The 23,371-nt window shown below is 36.5% G+C and overlaps 2 protein-coding genes and 1 pseudogene across 2 annotated transcripts; 2 read left to right on the top strand and 1 right to left on the bottom strand.

Annotated features, from left to right (window-relative positions):
* Positions 1-489: 489 nt before the first annotated feature.
* OR6C202 (olfactory receptor family 6 subfamily C member 202) lies at positions 490-1,425 on the top strand. The gene has a single exon (NM_001390928.1). The coding sequence runs from the start codon at positions 490-492 to the stop codon at positions 1,423-1,425; it is 936 nt and encodes a 311-aa protein (NP_001377857.1).
* Positions 1,426-12,180: 10,755 nt separating this feature from the next.
* LOC111772283 (olfactory receptor 6C2) lies at positions 12,181-13,116 on the top strand. The gene has a single exon (XM_001489428.2). The coding sequence runs from the start codon at positions 12,181-12,183 to the stop codon at positions 13,114-13,116; it is 936 nt and encodes a 311-aa protein (XP_001489478.2).
* Positions 22,448-23,371, bottom strand: OR6C346CP (olfactory receptor family 6 subfamily C member 346C, pseudogene; annotated as a pseudogene).

Genomic DNA, 23,371 nt, shown 5'->3' with positions numbered 1-23,371 from the left:
AAAGCTTTGATATACTACCTTGAGTACCTGGGGCGGACTTGTGGGAAAGAATTGCAAGCGAAAATTCACTGGCTGGGGAACCTTGGAATTCCAATCTGTCACAAAAGCCCTTATGCAGCCACTAAAAGTTCATTAACATTTTGGCTAGTTTCTTTATAGTCTTAACTGTGGCAAATCCTTCCACCTTCATCCTCTCTGCTATAGATGAGAGTAGTTGAGAATCATTTCTCTCTTGTGAAGAATGTATTACTTTATGTGGTTTATTTCATTTAGGTTTCTTTGGATCCTCAGATCTCTGAAAGAATTTTTCAGACTATGATTTTGTTACTAATCTGGTTCATTTTTGATGCAGAGGTGAGAGCAACAGAGAGTGAGTCTCTACACCCTAACAAGAGAGGATATCACACTACTTACCTCTGATATTACTCTATGCATTTGAAATGTATCTGAATTTTTCTTGAAAATACTAAAAAAAACTGGAGATCAAAGATGAGAAACCACACAATAACATCCTTCATTCTCCTTGGACTTGCAGATGACCCTCAGCTTCAAGTTCTAATTTTTGTGTTTCTATTTCTGACTTACATTTTGAGTATAACTGGGAATTTGACCATCATATCTCTTACTTTAATGGACTCTCATCTTAAAACACCCATGTACTTTTTCCTACAGAATTTTTCCTTATTAGAAATTGCATTTACATCTGCTTGTATTCCTAGATATTTATACAACATAGCAACAGGTGACAGGTCAATTACTTATAATATCTGTGTTATTCAAGTGTTTTTTATTGATGTATTTGGAGTGACAGAATTTCTTCTGTTGGCTGTCATGTCTTATGACCGCTATGTGGCCATCTGCAAACCTCTGCATTATGTAACAATCATGAACAACAGAGTCTGTAGAAGTCTTGTCCTCTGCTGCTGGACAGCTGGTGTGTTGATCATACTGCCACCACTTATCATGATAGTAAATCTAGAATTCTGTGATTCTAATGTAATTGATTATTTTTTCTGTGATTCATCTCCTATCTTGAAGATTTCATGCTCAGATACATGGCTTTTAGAGCAGATGGTGATAGTCTGTGCTGTATTGGCTTTCATCACTACCCTTCTGTGTGTTGTCATGTCTTACATGTACATTGTCAAAACCATTCTAAGATTCCCCTTGTCCCAGCAAAGGAAAAGGGCCTTTTCCACCTGTTCTTCTCACATGATTGTGGTTTCCATCACCTATGGAAGCTGTATCTTCATCTATGTCAAACCATCAGCAAAGGAATCAGTGACTATCAATAAGAGTGTGACAGTGCTAATGACATCCATTGCTCCCATGTTGAACCCATTCATTTACACTTTAAGAAACAAACAAGTGAGACAAGCCTTCAATGACTCATTCAAAAGAATTGCATTACCCTCAAAGAAGTAAGAGAATGTTGAAATCTAGAAATCAAGTTTTCAAAAGATCAGAGATTCCTAAACTTAATTCTTTGTTACAGAATCATTTTATTTTCCTCATCTGTGCTGTAATTCAAGTTAACTCCCCCAAAACATCTTAAAGCCCAAATTTCAGTTAATTCTTATTCTTCTTATATATATACCTCTATTGAAATAACATCTTTTATCAGAAAACATATGTTCATAGGAAATAATTAATTAATTATTATTATTATTAATAATTAAATAATTAATTGCTTTAGCTTCTATCCAGTTTAACCAAGACTAGATAATACTACAAATTTTTTAATGATGGAAAATAAATATAACACACAACAAAACAAAAATTAGTGCCTAATTTATTAGAGATGTGTTTAGAACAAATTGACACTACTCTACCATAGAGAAGTTGGATTCAGAATCTAAAAAAAAATGAAGACCCAGCACCACTACCTCAGGTGTACATATATTTTAGGGTCTGGACAGTTGGGTGGAACTGAGCCCTATCATCCTGCCAAAAAGTCTTAATGATTGAGGTTGGCTAAACATGCAACAGTACTCAAACAGGCAAATGATCTGACCCTCCAGAATATTTTGGATATTTTCTCTATGCTTATCCAGATCCACTTTCAACCATTTTCCATTTTTTTCTATGCCTCAGGAGACTTTCCTTATGGATTTCATAAATAGGTTCCTTTGACCTCTGGCTTCAAAGAAAGTGTAACTAAAGGAAATGTCTAATAAGAGATTAGAGTTTAGAAAGAGAGTGAGGTTGGGTACATATTTTGTTTGTTTATTCCTCTTGGAGTTGCCTGTGGTTGCCTGCATCCTTCTAGCAAAAGCCAGACTCATGTAATACAGCTCTCCTACAACTGGAGTCTCTTTCTCTATCTTCTAGTAACTGCTTCCTCATCTTTTCCCTTCAGGCAAAGGAGTATTAATGGTTCCCTATGTTTCTATATCTGCACTACTACATCGTCTCTTTTTGGTTTCCTTCAATACCAGAAAAATATTTCCGTAATGCAAATGCCAAGCCCAAATGGCATTCCAAACAGATTGCTCCAAATATTATCAATCTTATACAAGCTGTCCAAAGAATGGAAAAAAGAGCAAAACACACTCATTTTCTAGGCCCAGAATAATATTTTTTTTGTTTTTTGAGGAAGATTAGCCCTGAGATAACATCCTCTACCAATCCTCCTCTTTTTGCTAAGGAAGACTGGCCCTGAGCTAACATCCGTGCTCATCTTCCTCTACTTTATATGTGGGACGCCTACCATAGCATGGCTTGCCAAGCGGCACATAGATCCACACCCTGGGCCACTGAAGTAGAATGTGCAAATTTAACCTCTGTGCCACCAGGCAGGACACTGAATAATCTTTATATAAAAACTTGGTGAAGACATTAAAAGAAAGATACTGGCCAATCTTTCTCATGATGATAGACACAATGATCCTAGTTAAAATATTAGTAAATTAGCAAATTGAATCCAGTAATATATGAAAATGATAATATATCATCATTAATTATTACTGAGAAAAGCAAAGTTACAGACATGGACATTAGAAAAATGGTGAATGGGAGGTACCAGCCCTCATCTCCATACACAGATTTAACAATCACCTACAGATGGAAAGACCATTAACAGCTTGATTTCAGGTGAGAGGTTACAGCATCTTGGTGATGCAGAGAAACAAAAAAAGATGCATTGAAAGGGTAAGAGGAACAGTTCACTTTACCCACATCACACCACCCAACAAGGCACAGCACAGTGCCAAGAGAAACATTAAGTTGAAAACTGTCACAAGACATAAAGAAGGTCACTTTTTAATGATAAAGGGTCAATTCAACAGGAACATATAACAATTATAAATATATATACACCCAACTATAGAACACCTAAATATATAAAGCAAACAATAACAGAATCAAAGGAGAAATATACAGCAATGCAATAATAGAAGGAGATTTCAAATACCCTTCTTTTAACAATGACAGCATATCCAGACAGAAAATCAGTAAGGAAACAGTGAACTTGAGCAACACTGTAGAACAAATGTATCTTACAGACACACACAGAACATCCACCCAAGTAGCAAAGTTCACATTCTTTTCAAGTGCACATTGAACATTCTCCAGGCGGATGACATGATAGGTCACACAACAAGTCTTAAGAATTTAACAAGATTGAATCATTCCAAGTATCTTTTCTGACAAAATAAGAATAAAAGTAGAAATCAATAACAAAAAGAAAATGGAAAAACTCATAAATAGGGGAATTAACAACACACTCCTGACAACCATTGGGTCAAAGAAGAAATCAAATAGAAAATTAAAAAATATCTCAAGACAAACAAAACTGAAAATAAGACATCCCAATGCTTATGGTGATGCAGCAAAAGAAGCACCAAGTAGGAATTTTATAGTGATAAACGCCTCCATTAAAAGAGAAAATCTTAAATAAGCAATCAGTTCATATCATATCAAAGAACTAGAAAAAGAAGAACAAATTAAGCCCAAAGTTAGCAGAAGGCAGTAAATAATCAAGATTAGAGAAGAAATAAGTGAAATAGAGAAGAGAAAAAAAAGATGAAGCTAAGAGATGATATTTTTAAAAAAGATAAACAAAGCACACAAACCCTTAGCTAGTCAACCAAGAAAAAAAGAGAGAAGTTACAAGTTAATAAAATTATAAAAGAAAGAGGAGACATTACAAATGATGCCAACAGAAATGTAAAGTATTATGAAAGACTATGATGAGCAATTATACACCAACAAATTGGACAACCTAAAGGAAACGGATAAATTCCCAGAAATATGTAACCCATCAAGACAGAATCAAGAAGCATAGTAAGGCTAAACAGAAGAAGAGATTGACTCAGTAATCCAAGACTTTCCAACACAGGAAAGCATAGGACAGACGGCTTCATGAGTGACTTCAAGCAAACATTCGAAGAGGAATTAATACCAATTCTCCTTAAAGTCTTCTACAAAAAAGAATAAAATACTTAGAAATAAATTTAACCAAGGAGATGAAAGACTTGTATACTGAAAACTATACAACACTGATGAAGGAAATTAAAGCAGACATCAATAAATGGAAAGACGTCTCATATTTGTGGACTACAAGACTTAGTACTGTTAAAATGTCCATACTACCCCAAAAACTCTATCAATTCAATGTAATGCCTATCAAAATCTCAGTGGCACTTTTTAGAGAAATATAAAAAACAATCCTAAAATTCATATGGAACCGCAAAGACCCCCAATAGCCAAAGCAATCTTAAGAAAGAATGACACAGCTGGAGATATCACACTTCCTGATTTCCAAGCACTTTGCCAAGGCTGCAGTAATCACAGTTGAATGGGACTAGCATAAAAACAGACATATAAACCAATGGAACAGAATAGAGAGCCCAGAAATGTACTCACACATATAAGGTCAACCAATCTTTGACAAGTGTGCCAAAACTACATATGGGGAAAGGATGGTTTTCTAATAAATGATACTGGGAAAACTGAAATATCCAGGTGCAATAGAATGATTTTGGATATTTATTTTACACTATATATGAAAATCTACTCAAAAACCTGGAACTTATAAGAAAACTTAGGAAAATAGGACATTTCTTGGCAATGATTTCTTGGTTATGACACCAAAAACACAGACAACAAAACCAAAAATAGGAAAATGGGACTAAATCAAACTAAAAAGCTTCTTCACAGCAAAGGAAACAATCAATAGAATAAAAAGCACAACCTATGGAAGGGGAGAAAATACTTGCAAATCATATATCTGATAAGGTATTAATACATAAAGAATATATAAAGAAGTCCTACAACTCAATAGCAAAAAAGACAAATAACCCAATTAAAAATGGGCAAAGGAACTGAATAGATATTTCTCCAAAGAAGAGATACAAATGCCCAACAGGTGTATGAAAATGTGCTCAACATCACTAATCATTATGAAATACAAATCAAAACCACAATAGAATATCACCTCACATCTGTTAAGATGGCTATTATCCAAAAGACAAAAGATAACAAGTGTTGGTGAAGATGTGGAGAAATTGGAACCATTGTACACTGTTGGTGGGAATGTCAATTGGTGCAGCCACTCTGAAAAACACATTGAGCTTCTTCAAAAATTAACAATAGAACTATCATACAATCCAGCAATCCTACTCTGAGTATATATGCAAAAGAATTGAAATCAGAATCTCAAATAGATATCTGCACTCTCCCGTTCATTGCAGCATTATTCACAACAGCCAAGATATGGAAACCAGCTAAATGTCCATTGACAGGCAAATGGATAAATTAAATGTGACATGTTTATATATGATGGAATATTAGTCTTAAAAAAGAAGGAAATCCTGACATCCGTAACAAGACGGATAAAGCTAGAGGGCTATATGCAAAGTGAAATAAGCTAGATACTGAAGGACAGCTACAGCATGATGCCAATTGTATGATATATCTAAAATAGTCAAACTTACAGAAGCAGAGAGTAGAACGGTAGTTACCAGAGATGTAAGGGAGGGACTGGAGGCTTTAGCCAAAGAGTACAAAGTCTCTACACAAGATGAATAAGTTCTAGAGATCCAGGGTACAGCATAGTAACTATAGTTAACAGTTAACAATATTGTATTGGATACTTAAAGGTTGCTAAGACAGTAGATCTTATATTAGTATACTCATCACAAAAAAGAACAAAAAAAAGAATTTGCTCTAAGAATATATTTGGATTACATTTAAAAGAAAATATGTAATTTATTTTTATTAATAATAATAAATACTAAAATAAAACAAAAATTAAAAATAAAATAAAACTATTAAAACAGAAAATGTATTTGATTATCCCAATGAATATGGAATATTTGATAACATTTAAAATTTATTTTCAATAAAATTCTTAGCAAACTAAGAGTAGAAGCAAACTTTTTTCTGTTGGAGGGGATGTAAATAATTTGAAAAATATAATAGAAGATTTCTTTTTAAATGTACTAATTATAAGATAGCTTAAGATTACAAGGACAATTCTTCAAGGGTTAATAGGAGATACCATAATTTTTAAAATAATGTAAATTTAAAGACCAATAATAATGATAAAGAAAATATTTTCAACATATATGAGAATAGAGGCGTTTCTTGAAAACTTGAAAATTATAATAATACACAATGTTTAGCCGAGTGTTGACACAGGAGCACTCTGATAAACTAAAATTGGGTATACAAATCAATATGGCCTTTTGGAAGGAATTTCTATTATATTATATAAAAGCCTTGAAAGGTGAATACACTTTATTTCTAACATTCTAAAACTACTGTTTGCAAAAATATTTGTAGAAGGATGATTTGCTGAAAAAATTAAATTTCTAAAAGTTAGTTTGTGCAACCATACAACTTATTTATAAGCATTCATCTATTTGATAATAACAAACAATTGCAGACAAATTTTCAAGAGTTAGCAGTGGCATGAAAAACTCGTGGAATCCTGAAATATGACATATTGCAGTTATCAAAATGATGACTCCCAACCACTAGTGATTTGAAAATAGTTTCACGTTAATTGCTTTTTGTGACAAAGCAAGTTATAAAAATTATGTAAGAAATATTTATATAATGTTAAATATATATGTAAAATGTTGATATTTGTGCAAATGAAAAGTTGGAAAGATTAGGTATAGACATAGTAAAAGTACTTATCTCTAGATAAGTGATTATTCGTTTATTTTCTTATGATTGTGTCAATTTTTTACTTCCTTTAATTAAAACATAAGGAAGAAAGCTGGGTCCTGGTGAACTTATATCAGCCACAGGAGGTGTGGAACAAATGCTGGAAAGACAGACATGTCCTCTACCATCTGATTTTTAATGCTGTATGACTGCCTGTATTGGATGTTATGGTTGCAACTTCCTTTCTCTGAGGCCACTGTCCTCACTGCTACGTTTTTCAGGAATTCTGCCAAGTTCGTTACACAGAAGATTCATTAGAGACTTTTTAAATTGGGTCACCGAAGTCCCTTTTGTTTATTCATTTCATTTTAGCTTTGTCAAATAAAGCAGCTGTTAATCTTGTTAATGTAAATCTTCTTACTCTGCCCATAGGAATCAGAATATCAACCCCTTTACAAGCAGAGAGAGCTCCAGGTATTCCAAAAACCTTTAAATATTATATCACTTTCAATATTAGGGTTTTAAAATGACAGGAATTCCTTGATGAGAAAGTCTTGGCGATGTGTTGGAGATGACAATCTCAGAGCCCAGAGCCTGTAGGGGAGTGCTGGTCCATAAGCAAGAGTGTCCAGGAGTCCAAACACATGCCTTGGCTAACAAGGGACACTCTTCCTAGAACTCTGAGGGAAAGTTATTCTTAAACTTCCAGTGGATGCTATTAATTGACTCACAGAGGAGTAAGTATACATTTATGATTTCACTTTTTGAGAGATTAGATCAGGATTTCTTTAGAGGAACAAATTTGACTTGCATTTACCAAAATCAGCGATGCATATAGCTATTTAAAAAATTGTAAAAATAATTGTTTATATCATACTTGTATTTTCTGTAGGAAGCATGACCTTTGAATACATAGCTTAGCCAAGATAGTGTACAATGAGAGTTATCTAGACGATTACCTGAGTGTTGCCTGACATGAACTCACCCTCTGCTTCAGAATGAAAAACTACCTCCAAACATGACACATTAACTAAAGTTAATGATATAATGAATGGCCTCTATACTCTTAAAACTAAAAAAAAAAATTCTTGGAAGACATATAGAGAAAACAGAAATGTCAATTACAATTCCCTTTCAATAATTTTCTCAAACTTTGTGTCTCAGTGCTTTGCACAAGAGGAGAGGATTAAGGATTGGAAAAAAAGACCAGTATTTTAGAAGAAGGGATTCTGCTCCATGTGGCCAGGGCAGTGTTTGCACATTCTGCACTAAGTGCTTGTAAGATGAAGAAAAGGGATTGACAGGAGGCTAGGTGGGCTGTAGAGATAATCCTTCGGTACGTCCTAATTTGATCTACTTAGCTATTCCCCATGTGTGCCTACAATCACTAGGAATGTCATAGGTTCCCAGAAAGTCCCAGAACAGTATTCCTTCTTTAGATGGTGACTGTTTACTCTGGGGTTTTACTGGGGACTAGACACATCTGGCAGCTTATCCTGCTCCCCATTCTAAAAGAAGGAAAGACTTTAAAGAAAGAAAAGCTATTCTCATTCCAATCTTGTCAGGGCCTCCAGGGATAAATTCTTTTCCATTTATTGATTTTAACTAATCTCAGAATTTATAGACACCGATTTAAGATTAAAAATATTTGAGATTATAATGTGGTTAACTGGTAATTACTGAGAAAGAATTATGGACGAGCTATTGGCACAAACTCAGTACATAAAGTCCTTAGGCTCATATTCATATCTTACTGAAAGCTGAATTGAAGAGGTATAAATAGCAACAATAAGAGGAAGATGATATGTTTGCCTAAGACAGGGAGAAGGACCCAGGTATCCTTCTGTTCCTCGGTTTCTGTGTTATGACTAAGCTATCAAGTGGATTGTGCAAATAGATCTATGAGATATTTTAAGGTAAACGGCATATGACAAATTATATATTCCGTTGTACAAGATTTGTATTTAATGTTTATATTTCTGTATTATTTATAATATATAGGTATACTTGTAGGAGGAAAATCTAAAAGCATACGTTCCAAATTATTTGCTGTCTCTATTATAATATTCTACATTCTTTTCCTCTTTTTACATATCAGACAGAACTTTTCTAGTTTCTAAATTATCCATACAATAAAAACAGACACAGAATAAATGGGAGGTGTTACAATTTCCAACTGTCTTAGAACGTATGAAAATAATTGTTAAACTTTAAAATTTTGCTCTGGCTACCTATGTCAGATGTCATTGATGCTTACTCCTCTTTCTGAAGATGCTGTCATCACTGGTTACTGTTAGGGATTTTATTCACATTTCAATACACGGAAGATCTGTTAGTAACTTTTGAACCTATGTTATAAGATATCTTCAAATCTTTCAACTTAATTACAGATTACAAATGTTAAATTGGTATTGTAACAACCTCTCAGTCCAGAGAATTTCAAACATTAGCTTTTCCTCCCAAAGACATTGTTCCTAGCATTACTCACTTGAAAAGTTTTTCACTCCACTAATGAACAATACTGGAAAATACTGAAGAAAATCTTCCTACACATATAATGACAGAAAAGCCACTGAAGGTATGCTTTTGCATGACACTGGAGATAGAAAACGCCATGAATTCCAAGGGCTGTGTGTGAATGTGTTTACAATACTGTCCGTAAGTTCACATAGAAGTCTCAGACTCACATTTGTTTTCAGTTTTGTATCCTTAACAATTTTTTTGGTTTCACAGTGAACAGAAGCAACGAGTAACTTTTCAAAGCACAAGAACATTACCGTTGGATGCGTCATAATCATTACTGCTAGTAATTAAGAGAAGTCATCAAAATGTCATATTACTGATTGTCATGCAGTAGCATCATGTGCTACACCTTCAAACTAAAGAGGACCTTAAGTTATATCATTATATTAGCGATCCCCACATGCATTATAAATGTGAAACGTTAGAAAGATAAAATAAAAGACATCAGTTAGTCACACTTCAGAGTCAATTATTTTTCCAAAACTTGACTTACTACTCTATAGATGTTTTTTCATGGAATAATGTTATTTGTAATTGCAGTAAGATAATTATGTTTCTAGAGCCTCTAATATTTCCAAAGTGTGCAGAGTTGGCTTTAATCCCATGGTGAAGCATTTGGTGTCTGTGAGCTGAAAATAATGAGATTCAAAGGAGGTGAGTTGCTGAGGTGGATCTTCACTACATCTTAATATGATTCATTGAGGTTATCCCCTGTGTGATCCTACTACCTTTCAGAGTTACAGCTCGAAAGAAAACCAAAAGCCTAGTTAACGAAATTTCCCTGAGATAGTTGCATACATGTGAGAACTGGACGCGTGGTTGGAGTTGACCCTGTATCCACCCGTAAGAAGAGGATATTTTAATCAATACATCAAATCCATTCTTGCAACTATGTAATTGGAGTCTCCCAAGAAAATTTATTTTCATTCATTGATGTAGGAAAAATAGCAAGCCCTAAAGACACTGAAAGTATTTGATTGCTATTGTAATTAACTTGTGATAACAGAAAAAAAATGATACAGGAGCTATTGACTCAAAATTTGTATTGTAGAGTTGACCAAGGAAACAAAATTGAGATTAAAATGTTCATTTACACAGGAGATAAGACAAGGAGAAGAAGCCAGTTGTTTCTTTGGTAATGAATATTAGCAGTTTTATGGCGTGACTTAACTCAGTAGCCTTCACTCCACTTTATTGCAAAAAAAAAACAGTAAATAAAACACAAAATATGAAAACCATGGGCATAGAAAGTTTTTATAGAGTAAGTTCAGTGATAGAACAATATTAAGAAGAAGTGAAAATAGGAAAGATGAAAGCTTTTTATGTGTCAAGAAAAATACTGACGTTGACATCCAACCAATAACCACTGTTAGGCATTGACTACGTGCTTTGGATGTGTTAGTCTCCCTCATTATCCCAGTAAAAGAACATATTTCCTAACCTCAACAAATTTATGTTGTCAGGGTAAGTACCATGATGGAAATATGCTTTGTTTGGCAATGGTGCAGAAATAGGGGTTGGGGGATCCAAGACAGCTACCGAGTTTGAAACAACTTCCCGAAAGAAATAATGCTTAGGCTGAAAATCAAAGAGAAATCAGTATCCTCAAAATGAATTCAAGAAATTTTAAAGAAAGATAGAGTAGAAAAAGGGGAAAGGGTTCGATGTGGGATTATTCCAGAAAACTGCTTCCAATGAAGTTATTATACAACACGTGGTATCTTGTGTGAGCTGAATTTCTGTAACCAATTAGCCTTATTAGAGGAAACACATGGGGAGAAGAGGATGGGAATACAGAGTCCGTGAAATCAACTTTGCATGTGTTCAAGATGAGATGTGAGTGGCTGTATATAACTGAACTTCAGAAAAGAGATCACTACTACATATACGGACAGAAGGATTATCACATAAAGATTCCATGTGAAATCAGGGGACTTGATGGACATACCCCCCAAAGTTAATATACACATTACACACAATGTCACAAACATTATTTTGTTGTTGGGGTTCAACATAAAATTATAATTGGTTAATGGATTTTGGAGAGCCTCTATAGCAAGACCAAATTATCTGTTATATAATTGTGTTTTATCAAGGACCAAGCTACAAGCAACTATAGGAGACTGGTGATGAACTTAAGATTTCAGCTTGAAAATAGAGAAGAATTCATGGCAGTAAAAGAAAAATTTAATATTGATGACGTAACAATGCAGTGTTAATAAAACCAAGCCAGAATATAGACAAAAACTTAAACTTGAAAAATATAATTGAGATATAGAATCTATAAATTATTGGATCGTGGCACAGTTAAGTTTGATCTATAAGAAATTTCTCTTCAAAACCTACAGAAAGGATATTTAAAAACTAAGTCCTCCAGTATGATAACAATATTAATCACCAAATTAAAGAATAAATTTCAAGTGAACCAGCTATCTGCGTGACTTTGCTTGTCAATGTTTATCACTACTGAACTTTGCCATCGCTATATTCTAATAAAATAACTGATTTTTCATGAATGTTGGAAAAAATCAGAGTCCATATATGAGAAACCATACAGCAACAACATTCATTCTCCTGGGACTAACAGATGATCCACAACTTCAGGGTCTGCTTTTAATATTTTTATTTTTTACGTACTTATTGAGTGTAACTGGGAACCTAACTATTGTCTCACTCACATTAGTGGATTCTAACCTTAAAACACCAATGTACTTTTTCCTACAAAATTTTTCCTGCTTAGAGATCTTATTCACATCGACGTGTGTTCCTAGATACTTATATAACCTATCAACAGGTGACAAGACTATTACCTACTGTGCTTGTGCCATTCAAGCATTTTTTGCTGATCTTTTTGGAGTGACTGAATTTTTTCTCCTGGCCACCATGTCCTATGACCGCTACATTGCCATCTGCCAACCCCTTCATTACACCACCATCATGAGCAGCACAGTCTGCAAAACATTCATCCTTTGCTGTTGGATGGCTGGCTTGTTAATCATACTCCCACCATTTAGCTTGAGCCAAAATCTGGAATTCTGTGACTCTAGTGTCATTGATGGCTTTCTATGTGATGTATCTCCCTTCCTGGAGATTTCATGCTCAGACACGTGGGTCGTTGAGCAGATGGTTATAGTCTGTGCTGTGTTGACCTTCATCACAACCCTTCTTTGTGTAGTTCTCTCCTACATATGCATAATCAAGACTATCATAAGATTCCCTTCTGCTCAGCAAAGGAAAAAAGCCTTTTCTACCTGTTCTTCTCACATGATTGTGGTTTCTATCACCTACGGCAGCTGTATCTTCATTTATGTCAAACCTTCAGCAAAGGAATCAGCAGCTATTAATAAGGGTGTGGCAGTCCTCACTACTTCCATCGCTCCTGTGTTGAACCCCTTCATTTACACCTTGAGAAACAAGCAAGTAAAACAAGCCTTCAATGTGTCAATCAAAAGAATTATGTTATCTTCCAAGAAGTAAAGGAACACTAAAGGTGATGATTCAAGTTTTCTTAAGAGATTGGCCTCCCCAAAGCATATATCATTAAGCTCCTAAAATAATTTTTCCCTCCTAATCTGAAGTCCTTTCAAGTTAAATTTCTCAGAATCATTCTTGTATCCAGCACTTCCCTTACTTAATAAGGTCACTTGTAGAAAATAAACCTCTTTTATTGATGTTATATTCATAGTTTTCTATAAAGGACAAAAATGTAACACCATATCCAGCCTCAAAAAGGTGCAAACCAAATAAAATTTTTGAACAACAAAATGTGGATATTAATAATGTAGATTTTCAATCAATCAAATAAATAATAGTGTTCACTTTGTTCTATCCATAGCTTCTCAAATAATTCCTTGATTCATTAAATATACATTCATTGAGTGCCTCATTCATGGTAAATAATTTCAATGAAATGCAGAACAAAACCAACAATAATCCTGCCTGCATGTAGCATGTATCGCAGAAGAAATGTCGACCTAAAGTGTAAAAATAAATCAACACCATTATTAGGAATCACGAGGCAAAATTTAAATGAAAGACAACCAAAACAACAATCATGAAAATCAAGTATAGATCATGCAGAATTAATCTATAATACTGAAATTATTAAAATCACAAGTAAGTTTCCTAAGTGAAAGTGATAAAAGCTCTTCTCAAAAGACATAAGAAGTTATAAAGAAAAAGACAAAAATGGTAATTGAGTTTAAGGAATCAGTGTGATTATTGGTAATGCAAAAAGCATCCAAAAACCTGAAGCTAGTAGTAAATCTTCAAATCCAAATTGTAGTTTAAGGAAGCAAGCAAGTGACAGCAAATCGAGGGAAACTTGATGTACTCATGAAGAAATTAAGAAAATCAAACCAACAAAATATATGAAAGCCGCAGTCAATGTAATACATCATATTAATATAAAATTTGCATTGTTAAAACAGCAGTAATTTTGTTTGACTATGTGCTATAAGCACAACACGATTAAAAATTTTTTTCTAGATTATCATGACATATTAACGAATAGAGATTGGAATGGAGATGGGCCTAACAGTATAGCGCCAACATTATTTGAAAGGGTACGGAAAATTCAATTAACCATGAACAATTATAGTGAAGGAATTATGAATATCAGGACCATGCTGATTCCCATAGCAAGACGTTGCAATCAGGTAGACAGGACAGGCGGGGGGGAAGAAATTTGGCATGTTCTCAGATAGCTTCTTTTAATAGAGGAAGAATTCTCTCTAATAGCCAATACACCAATATTTTTATTATCATTTCTTCTATCTACTTTGATATATTTGCTCCAAAATTCTCTTGACTCAAAATTCCCCCTAACTTTGGTTCCTTTGCCAAAACTCCACACATTTCCTTGACTGGCTACCTTTATGGAAATCAATAATTTGACAGACCTCTGGGTTCCCTAATGGTGTGAAGTGGCACTTTTTATAATCAACAATTTACTCTGTTGCTATTAATTTATCCTTAAGTTTTCTAAAAGCTTGCAGGTACCCTCTGACCTACCATGGACCAAAGAGGGCCCAGAAGCATCTCTGAGTGTGCTGTAGGAGGTGGGTCCATCCTGCAGTTGCAGGAACTGTAGCCTGGTGGGCCCAGATGCTCAGCTCTGACAACAGTTAGGTCTATAAACATGTTTCTAGAACTCTTGCGTTTTTAACTTCCAGAGACCCATTTACTTGTTCTCCTAATTCTTTTTAAACTGTCCAAAAGAGCAAAAAATATCCTAATGCTAATAGCTAATATATTTTGTATATTTATTCTGTGCCTTTCCTTGGACTAAGCAGTCTAAATTGATTATCTTATTTTATATCCACAATGACTTTGTAGGTAGACATTAATTTTAACTTAATTTTTTAAGAAAACAAGGAAAGGAAACTGGGGAACCAGTTGAGACTTCATTGAAGCCCGAGGTATGTCACTCAGCTGCTCTACATACACAAGTCATGCTTTTCTCCAAACTTTTAGAAGGTTTAGGAGAAGGGTTCTCCATACCTCTTTTCGACGAATACGTCAATACATTGAGGAAGCAGCCCTCAACTTGTATAATAAAAATTCATTAAGAAAATGTGGAAATACTTCATTATCTACAGAGAAAGGGACTAGGAAATTATTAAAAAAAAAGACAAAGACTTGAGGATTTTAATTGCTTAAACTCTCAAATTCATTCCATCTTCTCAGATAAGGTTTATGCAATAAATATATAAATATTTATAAAATAAAGACTATAGATAGATGCAATATAAATATAGAATATGTACTTGTATATGTATATATATTCTAATATTTACATATGTTTTTAAGAAGGAAGTATAAGTCAACAGTTTCTGGAAAAGTTTCTAGGAATTTCTCTGAGATAAACTCTCTTAGGAGGCAGTTTCATTCTTACTCAAATTAATGTGCAAATACTATAAAATAAAAGCCAGTGGAATTCCTGGCCAGAGTTTCTCTGTAGCTTGCACTAAATGTCTCGCTCCTAAATGCCCATGTACATATACACTGTTAGAACACTTACAGTTAAGTGACACCCACAGGGGATGCTGCAGTATCCTGTTCGTATCTTCTTACTCTTCCTGCTGTGATGTACACCCACATGACTTCCTGACTTCCAACTACCAGAAGCCACCTAGGGTTAAAGTCTTGTTTTCCGACCACCAAGGGCTATTTTGCCCATCTGTGAGGGAGGCCAGAAGTGCCTAAAATCAAAACCCCTCAAGAGGAGCACGGATCCAAAGACTATGATGAATTGGTGTAAAAATATCCCTCCTCCCTTGACCCACAAGTGGAAGAACTCTGAGGCATGCATTGTACCCTCGTCACCAGAGTTTCCACAGTAGGATGGAAACATCTGAATGACTGTTCTTAAGAATCTTGCACCCTTAGACTCCACTACTCTCTCCGACTTGAAGGAGTGGTCCACTCCTCCTTGCTAGACCATCACAGCCTCCTCCTGCTTGGGGAATATACAAAAAGTCCTCATGTGAGGCAAATGCGCTGGAAGATGATACTTTTTTTCCTTAACATCTGTCCTCACCTCAAATCCTGGTTTCTATAACAACACCTAGGATCAACTCTCAACATGCCCTTCCTAAGGAAATACTTACCCTTCTGTAGAAGGAAAATAATCATTCACCAAAATGGCTAATAGGCACTGCAGGAATCAAGATAACACATATAAGAATGGATCGTGAGGTGTCAAGACTTGAGTGAGGGTTAAATAAAATGCTGAATAAGGGCGATATTATCGATATAGGGATACTCGTAAGTGACTCAGTATTTAAGAAAACACCTGAAGCCAGTCCTAATATACTGCTAGTCTGAGTCCTTAAAGCCTGGACACTTTGGAGCCCACAGTCAATGAGGTAGAGAATCTGGAAGAGCTTTACACGGCGTTTATAAAGGTTGGAAAAGTCTCAAAGCGTTAGGAATACTAGACTGGCTTTATGGCCTGAAACCAGAGAACTCTCTAGCTGTGAGAGCTCAAAGGAAATTCCCTTCACAAAACAAATAGGCAATGTTCTAGTAGAGGCAACACCAGCGTCATTGGGAGCTTAGTGGTGGCTGTTGTTTGTAGACCAATGGTTTTGGTAGGGGAGCCTGCAATCTCTCAGTGGAAAGATTCCGAGTATGAAAAGCCAGGCAGTAACACTTAATTGTTGATGACAAGGTGGACACCATTTTCCCGATTTTCATTTACCTGGGAATGGAAATCCAGAGTCACTGACCCACAGAAGACTTTCACAACCTCTAATAGAGTAGGACTGAAATGGGCAGCAAAAAAGGATTTTATTTGATCTAAACAATCAAGAAGTCTCAAAAAGAAGGCTGAGGGAAGCCATCACAATGAAAATTCATAGTCCCTTGCTCAGTTTCCACATGTGAGCCAGTTTTCAACTGTCAAACCCAGCATTGAAGGAGAAGCCATGTCTTCTTATGGAAGGACCCTGCAATGCCACAGCAAATTTTGAGAAAAGTTTTTCAGTTCTTCCTCAAAGAGAAGTGTGGTCACTTATCAGAGTAACCATAGACTTGGGAAAAAGGGACTCTCAAAGTCTTGTGAGGTTTGTTGAAACTGACCTTTCACTTTCTCTTGGAACTGACTCTGACAACACAGGACACAAATGCTGTTAGAATTTGAGTGTTTGGAGGCCAGCTGGTTGAATCCTGTCTAATCATCTTGCAGTAGATGCAATAGATCCACAGTCCCTCCTAGTAATCATTTCTCTGCACCTTGAGCGTCTAAAAATCAGGATGGACACATTAGTAACTGCCAGAACTCCTTATTCATTCCTTGATCAATGAGTACCAGCCTGGCTAAAACAGGCAAAACTAGCAATTGTTTGCCAACGTGATTCCTAACCTGCCAGTGGGAGAATAGATCAGTACAGCCACTTGGGTTAACTTCCACTAAGGTATAATGTAGCGGTTACATTGCATTTCATTCTTCCCAGAGGAATATACAATTGACGTGGCACTATTTATTGAATCTATCCTTCCCCTTACAGCTGTAAATTTGCTGTAATTCGGGGGATCAAATAAGTCTAGATCTGTTACAGAAATTTCTATTCTATTTCACTGGCCAATTTCACTGTTTAATTTTTATTGTACCAATACCACAGCATCTTAATTACTGTAGCTTTATAATAACTCTTGAGATTTGTAGTAAGTCTTCCAAATTTGTTATGCTTCCAGATTGTCTCTGTTGTTTACTTATCTGCCTGTGGAATCATTTCTTTCATTAACATGAAATGCCTCTGTTACTTTGTTGTTTGCTTGCTGTTAGCCATCGTATTAACGTTAAGATAGATGCTTGTACCTCTCTGAACATTTACTAGTACAGTTTTTCCTATCCCATTATTCATACATTTAATATTTAATTTGGTTATATTTTCAACATTATAAACTATGCACAGGTGGGCTCTGTGGTTTTTTCTTTTTTTTTTTTCCTTTTTGTTCCCAAGTAAATTTTGACATTCTCTGATTTTTAGTAGATGATAATATAATAAAATATAGATCAGAAATATAACAGTTTCTTATTTTTTATATTTTTGAACTTGTTACTACTGATGTAGTTTTTACTTTCTTTTTACCCACTACTTGCTTGTCATTGTTTAGATTTTATTGCTTTCTTTTGCCCTCTGGTTATGTGGATGACTTCCATAGAATATTTTTTATACTCTGTATATAAAAATTAATTTGATTCCTGACAAACTTCAATTGTCTCATTGTGTGATACAAGCAAATTTCTTCTCAATATTTATAATATCATAATTGTGGGTAAAATACACAAATGAGAAAGTTTCATAATAAAAATATTTTTAAATACAAATATTAAAAATTACCAGGAATGATAAATACCAAATTAGTATTGAATTGTGCACTGAGAGGTAAGGATCACATTTGGGCTCTGGTCATAAGTGGGAAGCTTAGTTCTATATGGTAATTGACTTTTGCAAAAAATGTTTTTCTTCATGTGTTGTAAGTTATTTTCTTCTGTCTTTCTGTCCTCAAGATTTTTTCTTAGTCATTCACTTTTGCCATTTTTACTATTATATGCCTTGGAGAAGATATTTTATCATCGAAATAATTGAGAATTCTATTAGCTTCATGTATTTATGAATCTTGTTACTTCTCCAGGTTTGGAAGTTCTCAGCTATTTTTTCTTTGAACAAGCTTTCTGCTCCTTTCTCTCACTCTTCTCCCTCTGGAGTACTTATAATCTTTATGTTGATTTTCCTAATTGAATTGGATATTTCTCAAGGAATTCCTTCAGCTTTTTAAAAACATCTTAGTTCTTTCTCCTCCTACCCCTGTAGCATTTCTATATTTCTGTCCTCTAAATCATGAATTCTTTCCTCCATAAAATCATCTCTATTTTTAAGGACTCTAAATTATTTTTTATTTCATTAATTGTGTTCTTCATATCCAGAATTTCTGCTTTTTTTTAAGAAATAGTTTCAATCTCTTTGGTGAAGTATTCTTTCTTCTCATTAAGGTTATTCTTGAACTCATTGAAGTGTCTGTCTGAGTTTTTTTGTACCTCACTGAATTTCCTTATGACAGCTATTTTGAATTCTCTGCCAGTTAGAATGTAAATTTCTGTGCCTTCAGGGTTGTTTTCTGGAGAATTGTGTTTTTCCTTCTGGTCTGAGGTGTTGTTGTGGTTTCTTATGGTGTTTGATGAACTAATTTTTGTCAGTGTATTTATCATAGTATTAGGTATCAGATTCCACGTGTTATCACTAGGGGGAAGCGGGAGCTATGTTTCTGATCCCATCCATCTGCTGGGAGTTGTTGGCATACTATGGGCACTTGTGCCAGCCAGGAAAGTGTTAGGCCACATATGTAGATCTGCTGCTCCTTCTTCTTCTTGTTGCTTTGGCTGCTGTGCTTGGTGGATGGGGCTTCCTCACATGGTCTGAGACTGGGCCACTTCTTGGGGTCACAGTGGCATGTTGGGCACTCCCATCACAGGGAAAGTGATCACAACTGGGCTAAGTTCTGCCACTGCCTCTTCCTATGGTCACGCCAAGATGTATTGTCACTTTTGGGATGCAGCAGTACTATGGGTGCTCGTGTTGGCCAGGCATGCATTTGCACCAACATGTGCATCTCTTCTTGTGGTCACACCAGCTGCTATGCTTGGTGAGCTGGGCTTCTTTGTGGGGACCAAGCCTGGGCCACTCTTTGGGGTGAGAGTGGCATGGTAGGCTCTCCCACCACTGGGAAAGTGGTCTCAAATGGGATAAGGGCTGTTGCTGCCTCTTCCTACAGTCACCCCAAGGCACGTTCTTGCTTTCAGGATGAAGCAGTACTATGGATGCTCGTGCTGGCCAGGAAATCATTCACATGTGCCCACAGGGCTGCCTGGGAAGGGCAAGGGAGTGATCACCTAACTCCACCACTTCCTAGAGGGCCCATCCATCCACCTTCAGATATATAGCTGCATGGGTCTCTCAGGCATCCTGTTGTGCTGTGTGAGTTTCCTCCATTGGTCAATGATTGTCTATTTAGTTGTAGTTCAAAGGCAGAGAGATAAAGGGAACAGCTCACTCCACCGTGTTGCTGATGTCACTTATTTTCCTAATTTTATAAGTCATCTGTGTGTTTTTGTAGTTCACTGAAATTCATTACAAGAATTATTCTGAGTTATTTGTCTTTAAGGTCATAGATCTCTATTTCTTTAAGGTCAATTATTGGCGAGTTTTCAGTTTCCTGTGGTAATGTCATGTTTCCCTGATTCTCTGTGATCCTTGTATCCTTGCATTGGTAGCTTCTCATTTGAGAAAGATGTCTCATCTTCCATCCTTTACTGGTTCAGTTTGGTAGGGAAAGGCTTTCAACAGTCAGCCCACCATGGGCCTGTGGACAGGTCAGCTGGTCATGGTGTGTGCATGCAGGGCTTGCTTTGAGGCCCTCTAGTGGGTGAGACCACAGCTTATGCTCTGAGGATGGGGGTGGGGTTATGTCTCTAATTGGGTTCTGTGGTTTGGTGGGTCTGCTGGCTTCGCTGCATGGTCAGGTGACACCACTGGGTGGACTCCCTGTTGGTTGGGGTTGCTGGCTGTACTTCAAAGTCAGGTGGGGCCACTAGTCGGGTTCTATAATCGCCTATGGTGAGCAATGTTGCAGGTTATGTTCCTTGACAGGGCAGTGCTGCTGGTTATACTCCATGATTGGCAGAGCTGTGGGTTTGGCTCAGTAAATGCTCCCAGACAGGTGGGACTTCAGGCTGTTCTCCCCAACTGGTTGATGCTGCTGGCTGGACTCCATGTATAGACTGAGCCCAAGGCAGGGTTTTGCTGCAAGCTGGAGACTCAGGTTGTGCTCTGTGATTGAGTAGGGCCATATGCTGTGCTTGAATTTGGGCAGAGTTACAGGCTTGGATTCCCCATTGGGTAAGTTATTGGCTCTGCTCTGCTGTTTGGGGAGGGGATTGACTGAGCTCTCTGGTTGGAAAGGGCTTCCAGCTGTGCCATACAGTTTGGTGGGGCTAAAGATTGTGCTCTGTGACTAGAAGAGGTCACTGGCTATGCTCTCTGCCAGGGCGTGTCTGCAGGCTGTGTTCAGTAATAAAGCAAGACCAAAGGCTATGCTCTGCTGCTGAGTGGGTTGTGGGCTCATCTCTATGGCTGGGAAGTACTGTAGGTTGAGCTCTGAGGCTACCCAGGGTCTCTATTCAGTCTCCCTGGTTATCTGGGCCAGAGGTTATACTTAATATTTGGGCAAGGCTGCTGACTCGGGTGCCTGCCTCAGCATGGTTGTAGGACATATTCCATGGCTGTCAAGCTTCTGCAACCAGGCTTCCCAATGGAGCAAGACTAAAGGCTATACTCAGTCATTGGGCAGGGCTATGAATTTGCTTCCTTGCTGGTGAGTCACAGAATGTGTGCCATGGCTGCTATAAGGAATGGCTGTAAAAGGGCCTCCATGGCTGGTACATCCCTGATGATCTAGTCCCACAGATTCCCATAGTAATCCTCATGAGATGAGACTCATTTGGGCTTCCAGGAAGCATTCTGCAATGTTGGTGAAGCTTAATGTCAACCTGGGACTCTCTTTTTCCCACTGAAGTCTCCCAGGGGGACCCTCTTGGTGCAGTGCTATGCCAGCATATTGGAGGAGCAATGTGTTCAAAGTCTAATTACTCTTCTACCCTTCTAATGCTGTCATTCAGGGTCTCTGTGGTCTGGGGGGGTTCTTCAGCCACAATCCCAGGTCCTGGGATTTTCACAACGGTTTCTAGTCTATAGAGAGTTGATATTTGGGCTTCATGTGAGACAGACTGAGTCAGGAATGATCTATGTCACCATGCTGTTGGTGTTACTCCCTTCGACTTTTAATATTGAGAGCTCTAGAGTGCGTAATTTTGTTTTGATAACTTTTAAAGCTACAGTACACTACTTCTAATTACTGTTGAATTTTTAAAGTCTAGATATTAAAGTATTCCCAATAAGTAAGAAATGGTTTGTGGAATTTAGAATACACATAATGAGAAGACCATATGGCTAGAGATGTAATTTCATTTATTTTCATTTCTATTGTTGACATTAGATATTTTGTGAATCTAGTCTCAGGTGCGTGAATTAATTGAAGGAAACTTTTTATGTAAAATAAGCAAAAAGGAGAACTAAATGATTTGATTTTGGTTTTCTGACTATAAGACAAATGTGTTCTTGAAGGAAGGTTAACTCAAGGAGTGTACAGAATAGGAAGAAATCATATATTTGGCAAATTCGTGAAAGTTTTTCATGAGTTATTCGGATTTAAATTTAACTTAACCTCCAACATCAATAGCATCTTGCTTCTTTGTGAGAAATGCAATCCATTTTATTGGACCTTTGAAGGCTTCTATCCCTTGTTTGTTTCAAAGGGGACAAAAAAATGGGTAAAGCAAAGGAGCAACTGAAGTAGTGAGCAAGAACATGACCTTATTAACGGCCACTCCTTCTTTCCCTGAAGATTTGATGTAGATGAAGATGCAGCTGCCATAGGTGATGGAAACCACAACAATGTGAGAACAGGTAGAAAAAGCCTTTTTCTCTTGTTAGACAGAAAAGAATTTTAGAAAGGCCTTGATGATGTTTGTGTAGGAGAGAGCCACACTCAGTACAGTGACAATCAATATTAGCACAGCACTGCTCCAATTTTTTCTATAACACTGTCTGAGCAGGTTATCTGTAAATTCGAGGGTGCATCACAGCCAAAATGCTCAGTCACATTAGAGTCACAGAATTGCAGCTGGAGGCCCAGGCCAAGAAGTGGGAGGATGATTAACAGGAAAGCAAACCAACAACAGACAACAAGAGCAGTGCAGACCCTGTTGTTCATGATGGTTGTGTAGTGCAGGGGTTTAAAAACTGCCACGTAGAGATCCTAGGACATGTTTGCAATGAGAAGAAAAAATCTGTAGCTCTAAAGAGGACAATAAGAAATAATTGGGAGGCACAAACATTATAGGTAACGTTATTATCATCAGACATCATAATATATAGGAATCTGGGAATACAGACAGTAGTGAATGAGATTCCTAAGGAAGAGAAATTTTGGAGGAAAAAGACATGGGCGTTTTAAGATGGAAATCCAAAAGTGTGAAGGTGATAATGAGGTTCCCAGCCACACTTAACATGTAGGTGAGAAACAAAAATACTTGTAGAACTTATAGTTTTAGGTAATCTGTCAATCCTAGCGGGATGAATGTTGTTATTGCTCTATGATTTCTCAT

Source organism: Equus caballus, chromosome 6 (assembly GCF_041296265.1).
Source record: "Equus caballus isolate H_3958 breed thoroughbred chromosome 6, TB-T2T, whole genome shotgun sequence".
Taxonomy (NCBI): Eukaryota; Metazoa; Chordata; class Mammalia; order Perissodactyla; family Equidae; genus Equus; species Equus caballus.
The sequence above is the reverse complement of the archived record's forward strand: the minus strand, read 5'-3'. Positions and strand labels throughout refer to the sequence as shown.